At 39.7% G+C, this 11,718-nt stretch overlaps 1 protein-coding gene across 1 annotated transcript; it reads right to left on the bottom strand.

The window, feature by feature from the left end:
- Positions 1–9,641: 9,641 nt before the first annotated feature.
- On the bottom strand, positions 9,642–11,718 carry LOC139469277 (ras-related protein Rap-2b-like). Its single transcript, XM_071251421.1, has 2 exons — positions 11,704–11,718; positions 9,642–10,019 (listed from the first exon to the last, which is right to left on the bottom strand). The coding sequence occupies exons 1-2, from the start codon at positions 11,716–11,718 to the stop codon at positions 9,642–9,644; spliced, it is 393 nt and encodes a 130-aa protein (XP_071107522.1).

The raw sequence follows: 11,718 nt of genomic DNA, 5'->3' as shown, positions 1-11,718 counted from the left end.
AGTAGTAGTAGAGGTGGTTGTAGTAGTAGTAGTAGTAGTAGTAGTAGTAGTAGTAGTAGAAGTAGTGGTAGTGGTAGTACTGGTGGTGGTGGTAGTAGCTCTAGTAGCAGTAGTAGTAGTAGTAGTAGTAGTAGAGGTGGTTGTAGTAGTAGTAGTAGTAGAAGTAGTGGTAGTAGTAGTAGTGGTAGTAGTAGTAGTAGAGGTGGTTGTAGTAGTAGTAGTAGTAGTAGTAGAGGTGGTTGTAGTAGTAGTAGTAGTAGTAGTGGTAGTAGTAGTAGTAGTAGTAGTAGTAGTAGTTGTAGTAGTAGTAGTAGTAGTAGGTGTAGTGGTAGTAGTAGTAGTGGCGGTGGTAGTAGTAGTAGTAGTAGTAGAAGTAGTAGTAGTAGTAGTGGTAGTAGTAGTAGTAGTAGTAGTAGTAGTAGTAGAAGTAGTAGTAGTAGTAGTAGTAGTAGTAGTAGTAGTAGGAGGAGTAGTGGTAGTAGTAGTAGTGGTGGTGGTAGTAGTAGTAGTAGTAGTAGAGGTGGTTGTAGTAGTAGTAGTAGGAGTAGTGGTAGTAGTAGCAGTAGTAGTAGTAGTAGTAGTAGTCGTAGTAGTAGTAGAAGTAGTAGTAGTAGTAGTAGTAGTAATAGTAGTAGTAGGAGTAGAAGGAGCAGTAGTAGATGTGGTTGTAGTAGTAGTAGTAGTACGAGTAATGGTAGTAGTAGTAGTAGTAATAGTAGTAGTAGTAGTAGTGGTAGTAGTAGTAGTGGTCGTAGTAGTAGTAGTAGTAGTAGTAGTAGTAGTAGTTCTTGTAGTAGTAGTGGTGGTGGTAGTAGCACTATTAGTAGTAGTAGTAGTAGTAGAAATGGCAGTGGTGGTAATACTAATAGTGGTGGTGGTATTTGTAGTTGTAGCTGTAATTGTAGTAGAAGTATTAGTGGCTGTGGTGGTGGTAGATGGAGTAGTAGTAGTGGTGATGGTGGTAGTGGTAGTAGTTGTAGTTGTCGTGGTGGTAGTAGTAATAGTTCTTGTAGTAGTAGTGGTGGTGGTAGTAGCACTAGTAGTAGTAGTATTAGTAGTAGTAGAAATGGCAGGGGTGGTAATACTAATAGTGGTGGTGGTATTTGTAGTTGTAGTTGTAGTTGTAGTAGTAGTAGTGGAAGCTGTAGTAGTAGAAGTAGTAGTAGTAGTGGTAGTAGAAGTAGTACTAGTAGTAGAAGTAGTGGTGTTGTTGGTCGTGTTGGTGGTGGTAGTAGTAGTAGTAGTAGTAGTGGTAGTGGTGGTGGTGGTAGTAGGAGTAAAGGTTGTGTTGGTGGTGGTGGTAGTAGTAGTAGTGGTGGTGGTGGTGGTAGTAGTAGCAGTAGTAGTGGTGGTGGTAGTAGCAGTAGTGGTGGTAGTAGGTAGTTGTTGTGATGGCGGTAGTAGTAGGAGTAGTGGTGTTGTTGGTAGTAGTTGAAGTAGTGATGGTGGTGGTGGAAGGGGTAGTAGTAGTGGTAGTGGTGGTGGTGGTGATGGCTGTAGTAGTAGCAGTAGTGTTGTTGTTGGTAGTAGTTGTAGAAGTAGTAATGGTAGTGGTGTTGGTGGTGGTAGTAGCAGTGGTGGTGTTTGTGGTTGCGGTAGTAGTAGTTGTAGTAGTAGTAGTGGTGGTGGTGGAAGTAGTAGAAGTAGTAGTAGAAGAAGTAGTTGTAGTAGTAGTAGTAGTAGTAGTGGTGGTGGTAGTAGTAGAAGTAGTAGTAGTAGTGGTAGTAGTAGTAGAAGAAGAAGAAGTAGTAGTAGTAGTAGTAGTAGTAGTAGTAGTAGTAGTAGAATAAATGTAACAGTCGAAGTAAAAGTGGCAGTGGTACTAGTTGTGGTGGTAGTAGTTGTAGTAGTAGTAGTGGTGGTGTTGGCGGTGGTAGTAGCAGTGGTGGTGTTTGTGGTGGTGGTAGTAGTAGTGGTGGTGTTGGTCGTGTTGGTGGTGGTGGTAGTAGTAGTAGTAGTAGTGGTAGTGGTGGTGGTGGTGGTGGTGGTAGTAGTAGTGGTTGTTGTTGGCAGTAGTTGTAGTAGTAGTAATGTTGGTGGTGATAGTAGTAGTGGTGGTAGTGGTAGTAGTAGTGTTGTTGTTGGTGGTTGTAGCAGAAGTAGTAGTAGTTATGGTGGTGGTGGTAGTAGTAGTAGTAGTAGTAGTAGTAGTAGTAGTAGTAGAGATGGTTGTAGTAGTAGAAGTAGTGCTGTTTTTGGTGGTGGTAGCAGTAGTAGTAGTGGTGATGGTGGTAGTAGTATTAGTGGTAGTAGTAGTAGTAGTAGAAATGGCAATGGTGGTAATACTAATAGTGGTGGTGGTATTTGTAGTTGTAGCTGTAGTTGTAGTAGAAGTAGTGGTGGTGGTGGTAGATTGAGTAGTAGTACTGGTAGTAGTAGAAGAAGTAGTAGTAGTAGCACTAGCAGTAGTAGCAGTAGTAGTAGTAGTAGTACAGGTGGCGGTAGTAGCACTAGTAGTAGTGGTAGTAGTAGAAGGAGTAGAAGAAGTAGCACTAGTAGTAGTAGTAGTAGTAGTAGTAGTGGTGGTTGTAGTAGTAGTAGTAGTAGAAGTAGCACTAGTAGTAGTGGTAGTAGGTGGTGGTGAGTTTTTTTTAGTAGTAATAGTAGTGGTAGTAGTAGTAGTAGTAGTAGTAGTAGTAGTAGTAGTAGTAGTAGTAGTAGTAGTAGTAGTAGAAGTAGTAGTAGTAGTAGAAGTAGTAGTAGTAGAAGTAGTAGTAGTGGCAGTAGTAGTAGTAGTAGTAGAGGTAGTAGAAATGGCAGTGGTAGTGATACTAATAGTTTTGGTGGTATTTGTAGTAGAAGTAGTAGTAATGGTTGTAGTAGTAGTGGTAGTGGTCGTGGTGGTAGTTGTAGCAGCAGTACTTGTAGTAGTAGTAGAAGTAGTGGTAGTAGTAGTATAGGTAGTTGTAGTAGTAGTGGTAGTAGTAGTAGTAGTAGTAGTAGTAGTAGTAGTAGTAGTAGTAGAAGAAGAAGAAGAAGAAGAGTAGTAGTAGTAGTGGTGGTGGTGGTAGTAGAAGAAGAAGTAGTACTAGTAGTAGTAGTAGTAGTAGAAGAAGTAGTAGCAGTAGTAGCACTAGTAGTAGTAGTAGTAGTAGTAGTATTAGTGGTGGTGGTAGTAGCACTACTAGTAGTAGTAGTAATAGTAGAAGTAACAGTAGTAGTAGGAGTAGAAGTAATGGTAGTAGTAGTAGTGGTGATGGTGGTAGTGGTAGTAATTGTGGTTGTCGTGGTGGTAGTAGTTGTAGTAGTACTGGTAGTAGTAGAAGAAGTAGTAGAAGTAGCACTAGCGGTAGTAGTAGTAGTAGTAGTAGTACATGTTGTGGTAGTAGCACTAGTAGTCGTAGTAGTGGTAGTAGTAGTAGAAGAAGTAGTAGTAGTAGCACTAGTAGTAGTAGTAGTAGTAGTAGTAGTAGTAGTGGTGGAGGTAGTAGCACTAGTAGTAGTAGAAGTAGTAGTAGTAGTACAGGTGGTGGTAGTAGCACTAGTAGTAGTAGTAGTAGTAGTAGAAGAAGAAGTAGTAGTAGTAGTAGTAGTAGTGGTGGTGGTGGTAGTAGCACTAGTAGTAGTAGTAGAAGAAGAAGAAGTAGTAGTAGTAGTAGTAGTAGTAGTGGCGGTGGCGGTGGTGGTAGTAGACTAAATAGTGGTATTTATGATAGTAGGAAGGGAACCAGTAACATTAGCAGTAGTACATGTAGGAGTAGGTGTAAGAGTAGCATCAGTAGTAGAAGTAGCAGTAATAGGAGTAGATTTAGATGTTAGTCGCCAGTTACGACAAGTAGTAGTAGGAGTAGTAGTAGAAGGAGTATTAGTAGTATTTGAAGTAGAAGTAGCAGTCGCAATAGTAGTAGTAGTAGAAGCAGTAGTAGTAGTAGTTGTAGTAGTAGTATACGTAGCAGTAATAGGAGTAGTTTAAGATGTTAGTCGCCAGTTACGACAAGTAGTAGTAGGAGTAGTATTAGTATTAGTAGTAGAAGTAGTATTAGTAGTATTAATAGTAGAAGTAATAGTTGCAATAGTAGTAGTAGTAGCAGTAGTAGTAGTAGTAGTAGTAGTAGTAGTAGTGGTAGAAGTAGTAGTGGTAGTGGTTTTTATTATTATTATGATTATGATTATTATCTTATTATTATTATTATTACTAGTAGTAATAGAAGTAGTAGTAGTAGTAGTAGTAGTAGTAGTAGCAGTAGTGTAGTAGTAGTAGTAGTGATTTTAGACCACAGTAGTAGTGTATTTAGTAATAGCAGTGTTAAGAGCGAACAAGGTCGTGTTTTTAACAGCAGTGGTAGTACCAGTACATTTAGAAATAGTAGTATACACATAAGTTTTAGTACTGTACACATAAACGTTCTTGTAGTAGTTTGTAAATTAAAACATTCATGCATGCGCATCAGGTTCCTAAATGGGATCACTTCGTCCGTGGTGTTGGGCCGATGACTGCCTTTACCACAACTATTCTATCTATCTTAGGAACCGAAAAGGAAACTTAAAACATCATTTGTCAACATGTTTATGATCCAAACATACTTTCCATGAACCTAAGGAAAATGGGCGTAAGATAGATGTTGCTGGCGTACGGTTCTTGAAAAAGACATTCGAAAAAGCATTGCGATTTGTCAGAGCCTCGGGACGCTCATTGCGCTACAGATAAACAGATTGCGTGTTCGATCCTCGGGAATATTACGAAAACATTTGTCATTTGAATTCACTTAAGTTGTATAAATAAAATCCCTGGGATATCATAAGACATGATATAGCAAATAGGCCTGGAGTATCCTATAAAATCCCGGGACATTACAACACCCCTGTTTATGATATTTAACCTGACTGGAGAACAGTACGATGACGTCACTGGAGGGTTATAATTCACGATAAACTTTGTTCTATCATGACGTCATTCTGGAGATTCGAACATGTGCTCGCATCTCGATGACGTCGGAAATTTGAGAGGGTAGTGAGTTGTCCACCTCAGATGTAGATGTAGTGAGTGAAATATGGCACTCATAATTGGTAGAAAAGTTACAGATATTCGCCGTGAGAATTGTGAGAACATTCAGGAAATACCAAACTTACCCTACCCGATAAGTGATTGACATTCTTGTAATGGAACATCCGTAAAATACGAAAAGTGTCTCCTGTTCAATCCATATGTATGATTTTGTGAATAAAATGTTATGTTATTTATTCATTCCTGATGTTGAGGATCACGGCACTGATATCCAGCGGAAAGTTACAAGGTAAATTTGATATGTTGTAAGAGCCTAGAACACATGCACACACAGTACATGTCTGCCTTCCACTCTAACAACATCCCACCAGAACGACAGGGCTACTGTAATCACGAACGACTCATCACTGCCACAATAAATTAGAACGCAACAGAAAACAACTCAACACAACACAATACGAATACATGTCTCAACAACTGTACCTAAATAACGTTGCGAAGAGCAGGGCACATTAAAAACAAGTTGTAAAAATGCCACAAGCAGGTCATACACGCACGAACGAAAGCAAAAGCCTCCATCCCCAATTTCTGTTCGGGTTGGCAAAGTCAAAACAAAGAAATTTGGCCTAGAAGTTTAACCGAAGATTCAGGTATATCGATGATCTTATATCGCTCAATAACATTCTTATTACAATATGGTATTTATGTTTCCGAGATTACAATGTGGAGTTTATATCCCTGAGATTACAATATAGTCGGAATCGTACAGTCGACTCTGCTTTATGCAGATATTTCTATTGGATATGGAAAGGGTTTTGTCACTTTATTAAACTAACTGCACTGATTTCGGTTTAAGATGGAGAGAACAAATGTCCGTATTTGAAAAGCATGTAGGTTACCAGTTTATTCCCGATGCATTGCCCTTGGTCATTCCAGAGGTCAGGTGACCACTTCTCCGTATCTATGGCGACTAACTACTGTTTGACCAGTTCCAACTGGGTGTTTGGAATGTCGTATACTTCTGGAATATGTCATCTCTATGGACTCGATCATTAACCAAAGACAGAGGAGCCAGACACATGGTTCTACTACTAGACAAGAAAATAATACTGGTATTGCTCACTGATTTATGAATTTGTGACATTTGCATACAGGTAATAACAGAGAGCGATACTATTTGATATTAACTTATACACGTACAAGAGGTATTCTCAATGTGCCTATCAAACAAGAAGAAATATGAAAAATACAAAAAATCCCCTGGAATAGAGGATACCATTTCTGGATTATCCATGTGCTCGGCTGTTCTCCTTGTGCCACATTTAAAATTGTTATTTGACAAAACGTTTTATAAGGGACACTTCCCTGAAGCATGGTCTACAGGCGCTTTAATTCCATATTATTATTAACAAGCGACTTGTATCTTGGGCCGATATATGCTGGCTTTAGTGGGGAGTATTCAGCAGTTGATAGCAGTTTTGTACTACAATCTCTAATACAGAGTTAAAAAAGTGTAGTGGATGTGATCAGACGTCATATGCCTTGTCCTCATGACCAAAGAGATTAACACCGTCAGTAAGCTGACAAGGTAAGGGTTGGATGACTCCAAGTCCTGCTACATGCGCATGAAAGGTGGAACTGTTATTGCCTTATAAGTTTGATTCTGTGGAACGTTACAAATTATGGAGGTTGTTCAGTGCCCGTGGACTAAGAACCATTTGTAAATGAATAAATAGTATTTATACTCACGGAACAAAGTAATTGTGTTGTTCAATAATACATTATTCTCAAATTAAATAATGTATCTTTCAATACATATTAGTCATAACGACTCAACGACTTTAAGGTCGTTATTCGCAATTTGCACGTGCATGTTAATGTGCACAATTTGGATGTTTGCGTGTTTGTTGCGAGCATGATACTCATACAAGTGCTTGTTTTAAGTGATTGTTTAGCTATCAGGTCACACAAAAACACTTTGTACAGTAAATAGAGCCCACGCAACGCCGCTCGTCACGCCGAAGACCCGGGTTCGATTCCCGACATGGGTACAATGTGTGAAGCCCATTTCTGGTGTCCCCCGCCGTGATATTGCTGGAATATTGCTAAAAGCGGCGTTAAACCATACTCCATAACCAACAGGGTAAACCAGAATGTCAGTATCTACTGTGGTCACCACGAGCACTGTCCTAAATAACGCGTTGAGGAATGTTCTGCCACTATTGCTGAAGCCATAAGCAGTGCTTGTAGTCTCTGCAGTGGTGGATTCCGTCCAACAGATGCTCAATCAGGGCTACGTCCGTTGATCGTGCAGGCCATGGTGCTGTCAGTATGTTGTTTTCCTGTGGGAAGGATCGGCACACCCGTGCAATATTAGGGCGGTCCTCGGGTCCTTGTTTTCGCACATTAACCTCGTCAAGTGAATATGAATATGGAAATATCGCTTTTCTTTACATGCATACAAGTTACATCAGCATCATATAGTAAAATTAGGTTAATTCTGACCCCCCAGAAAACGTAAAGATACCTAGTCAATGACGTTTCAAATCTGGAAATGCCACACACATGTCTATCATAAAACATTTTGAAAGCTTTTCTTAGGGCTTGAATGTTGCAATCTTGCATCGAACAACTTTTGAGCAAGTGACGTATGATGTTCTTTGAAATCTTTGTAGAAAAAGCACGCTCGATTGTACCTCATAAGTTGTGATATGTTGACATTTGGCTACAGGAATGCTGCTCGACATCATGGGACAGCGGAAGTATCTTGCCATGCAGTCTTGTGGAGAGTGTTTTGTCACTCTGAATCGTTATGTATAGATATACACATGGAACAGATGAGGATATCCTTTATTTCTGGTTCAGGTGGGTAAATCAGTGGAAGAGAATTGGCTATTTGATTGTTATTTAACAATATCAGATCATCGACATACCTGATGCTTAAGTTCAACTTCTTGGCCAAATTACCTTTGCCAATTAAAGAAAAAAATTCGATTCATGCGCATAAACAAACAGATCCGCAAGAAGGGGAACATAATTGGTGTCTATGTGGAGGTCTACTTCTATCCGAAATGTCTTGCCCCCACATTTTACATAGATGTCCAGCATTTCACATATTTCAGAAGACGTTTGTATTCATTTTTGTCAAGTGTACAAAATTGAAGAATCAAATGTTTTGACAGAATTAAACATTGCCCTTTTCTGAGTTTGACTAAAAGAATCAAGCAAATCCTTTGATATGGATAGATGGTAGATAGAAAGGGTCTTCAAGTGTAAAGTATGAATTCCATTTCTTTCAAATACTTTCTGTGAATATAAAGCAAGTCCCTTTTTAAATTGTATTAAGTATTAGGGTTAATCTTTGCGACAGGGATTTGGTGGTACATTTGCTGGACCAAGCAATATAAATATCCCTTTGTTCAGATCTTTATGGAGGTAAATGTTACTTATTTCATTAGAGGTTGAACATGAAATGTATCGCGTTAAATTACCTTAAAGTTTAACTGTATTGACTAGTCATTTGAGCTCTTCGTAAACAAATGGTATCATCAACTGTCATGCAGCCTGAAAGACGGCGAGACGAGCATAAGTTTAAATGTGATTTCAAATGGATCCAACTATGAGATGTATGAACGTTCCATGTCCCCATCGAACATTTGATGAACTGTTCTATTGTCCAACCTGCATTGTTGCAGCATGTGCTGGCAAGAATTAAAAGATTCCATTGTATCAGTAAACGTGGGTCGAATTAAAAAGTGTTTCACTTGGGACATGAGCTTTTATTATCTCAAACATCAAATAATATCATATTTAACGTTTTGTTAACGTTTATAACGTAGCCCACATTCTGACATTCTCAAGACACACAAACACGCATAAGCCCGTAGCCCTTTATTAAATAATAGGGAAATGTGTTCATGAGGACACTCTGACAAAGAATTTCATTCCGGAGATATGTAGTTTCACTGCAATTCACAATCACATAATATTCAAGTGGATGACTTGAGTTAAGAAGTTTGTTGAGTCAGCAAAGATGAAAAGATAGGTGAGGTGAGGTGAGGTGAGGTGAAATAGGGTTTAACGCCGCATCCAAGATTATTGCACTTATAAAACATGCATGCCCTGATTCAATTTTTTACAGACTGCCGTCATATAGCTGGAATATTTCTTGAGTCAGCAAAGATAAAAAGACGACCTAGGATGAGCAGAAACACGTGCGTGTCTATCAGAATGGACACTATGGACTTAATAGTTGAGTGGACGAGAGGACAAGAACATCAACACAGGGGATTGGCTTCCACAACATCCATACGCCTTTTACAGAAGTGCCCACGGGATAATGTATCTGGAAACAGTCACACTGTAATAGTAGGTGTGATCATGTGCCCCTAGTGTGGTTAAAATGGAAGCAGTGTTAGGAATCACATCATTTACTCCTCTGGATTATATTTACACAGAGATACAAGAGTTAAAAAAACAAATGCTTGAAAGATATCGTAACATGAGAATGTACATTGGATGCCCCATGAACCACACTCGTTCAAATGTTCATTAAAACATGTTCAAAAAGCTGATTTTTGTTTGTTGGCAGAGAGCTTCTTCCTCATCAGTGAGAAGAGATACGCAGGCGTTGTCATTCGTCTCGGTGGCTTTACAAACCGTTCCTTGTAAACTGAGACAGCATGGGCATTACACTTCAAAATAGTTCAGACATCTGCGACGGGTTTTCAGCTGACACTTCAGAGTACTTGTGCTCCCAATCTATTGTCACAATAGCATCAGCGACCTGCCAAATGGGTGTCTTCCTTTCTTCTGCAATGTCTATTTTATTGGCAACCATATAAATGGGAACATTTATTTCCCTCTTTTCTTCCAGAATGAGATCTCGCAAGGTGTAAATTTGCTCAAAAGAGTCGGCATCATCCACAGAATTAACGAGAACAAAGGCATCCCCTTTTGCAATAGCTTGCTTTCTTACAGTCGGAACTGCATCCACATTGATTATTTCCACGATTTCTACTGTCAAGTCCATTCCTGATGAGTCTGTGGATCTCCTCGAACGTTCCTTTACACTCTGTAACAGAATTGTGGTCCAGGAATTGAGAGATAATGGTTGTCTTGCCTACTCTAGAGGCTCCAAGGACTACAAGGCACAGGTCCTCTTCCTTGTCCTGATTGCTAGCGACGTGAAACGACTTTCCTCTATTAGCCATCATCAAAAGAACTTCAAAGACAATATAGATTTGTCAGAAAACAGTAAACCAGTCGTCTTATATATGGTAGGAAATCTTCATTAACAACATTCAAGTGTCATTGATGTGTTGTGAGGGTGTATGATGCACACAATTGGTGGCAGGAGATTCAACACATCCTGCATTTTGCTGTACAGTCACATAATTCAAAACATTTTAGACGACTGGATTACTGTTTTCTCAGACAAATCGACAATTTGACGAACGTTTATTGATACAATAGAATTTTGAAATCGGAACTCGTCAGTACAGACTTCTTCAATGCTGGTTGGACAATAGAACAGTTCATCGGATGTTTTTAACTGGACACATGGCGTGTCTTTTAGATGGATCTATTTGAAATCGCATGCAAACTTATACTAGTGTCACCGTCTTTCTCCCAGTATGATACACGATGATACCAGCTGAATACGAAGAGATTAGTCAATGTTGCTAAACTTTAAAGTAATTTAACGCGATTCATTTCGTGTTGAACCTCTAATGAAAAGAGTAACATTTACATGAGAGTGAAACTTTGTATTTGGAGCTTGCACGATCATGGATTAACGATGTACTTAAAACATTTTAGGGAACAATTTCTCAAGTTTCCTTTTAGTAATTTGTGTTATGTAGGGTTTTTACATGACCCTGCCAAGTGATGCCACCACGGATATCTATCCAAACAACAGAGTCAATGCGTATGAAATCAAATTGCCTTATCCCCTGCATCTGGACCGTCATCATTTGGAGTTGGGAGTCAGCAAATTTCACTTTCCAATGACATGGTTCAACGTCGCCCCACCCTTTGACTGGTTTGCTCTGAACCTCAAATTGAAAAAAGACACCCTTGTGTATGAAAGCTCGTCGGCCATACCGCAGCCACAGTTTGGTGTCGTCCATTATGAAAGCCAGAAGATTCCTATTGAGAAAGGAGTCTATTGATCTGAAGATTTGGTGAAAACCCTCAACCGTTTGATTCAGGAACCTATTACGGGTGTCTTGAAAGAACAGCCCTCAGACAGAGTCCAAAGTGATGGCAGACAGTTTGTCATTGATGTCAAGTATCCCCAAGATAGTCTTCGATTTGACATGCTTGAAGATTGAAAGGTGCAATTCCAAGCCCCTGAAGAAGTAGCAATCAATCATCCTATCATGGGAAATATTGGTGGACCACTCTATACCACAGAAGTGATCATGCCAAATCCACTCTTGAGAATGCTCGGATTTGTTCAACTACCACCCCTCGGTGAGGAGGAATATGAAAGCTGCACAGATACTGCTATTCCCTTGAGTGCATTGGTCCAGTGGCAAGAGGGTGCTACTCTCATGGCTGTGGCTATGTAGAAATCACAGGTGATACAAAAGCTCATCGCCTGTCAGGATTTGATACTGAGTACATTTACACCAACCTGGTCGAAGATCAAATTGTGGGCAATACGATCGCCCCATTGCTGTTATACGTGCCTGTGTCAAAGAAGATGATGCAAGATAGTGTGGTGCTTAAGGTGTCCTCAGCACATTTGCTACCTTGGACTGTGTCAT

This window comes from Haliotis cracherodii, unplaced genomic scaffold (genome assembly GCF_022045235.1).
Source record: "Haliotis cracherodii isolate W230 unplaced genomic scaffold, xgHalCrac1.p SCAF_2, whole genome shotgun sequence".
Classification (NCBI taxonomy): Eukaryota; Metazoa; Mollusca; class Gastropoda; order Lepetellida; family Haliotidae; genus Haliotis; species Haliotis cracherodii.
The sequence above is the reverse complement of the archived record's forward strand: the minus strand, read 5'-3'. Positions and strand labels throughout refer to the sequence as shown.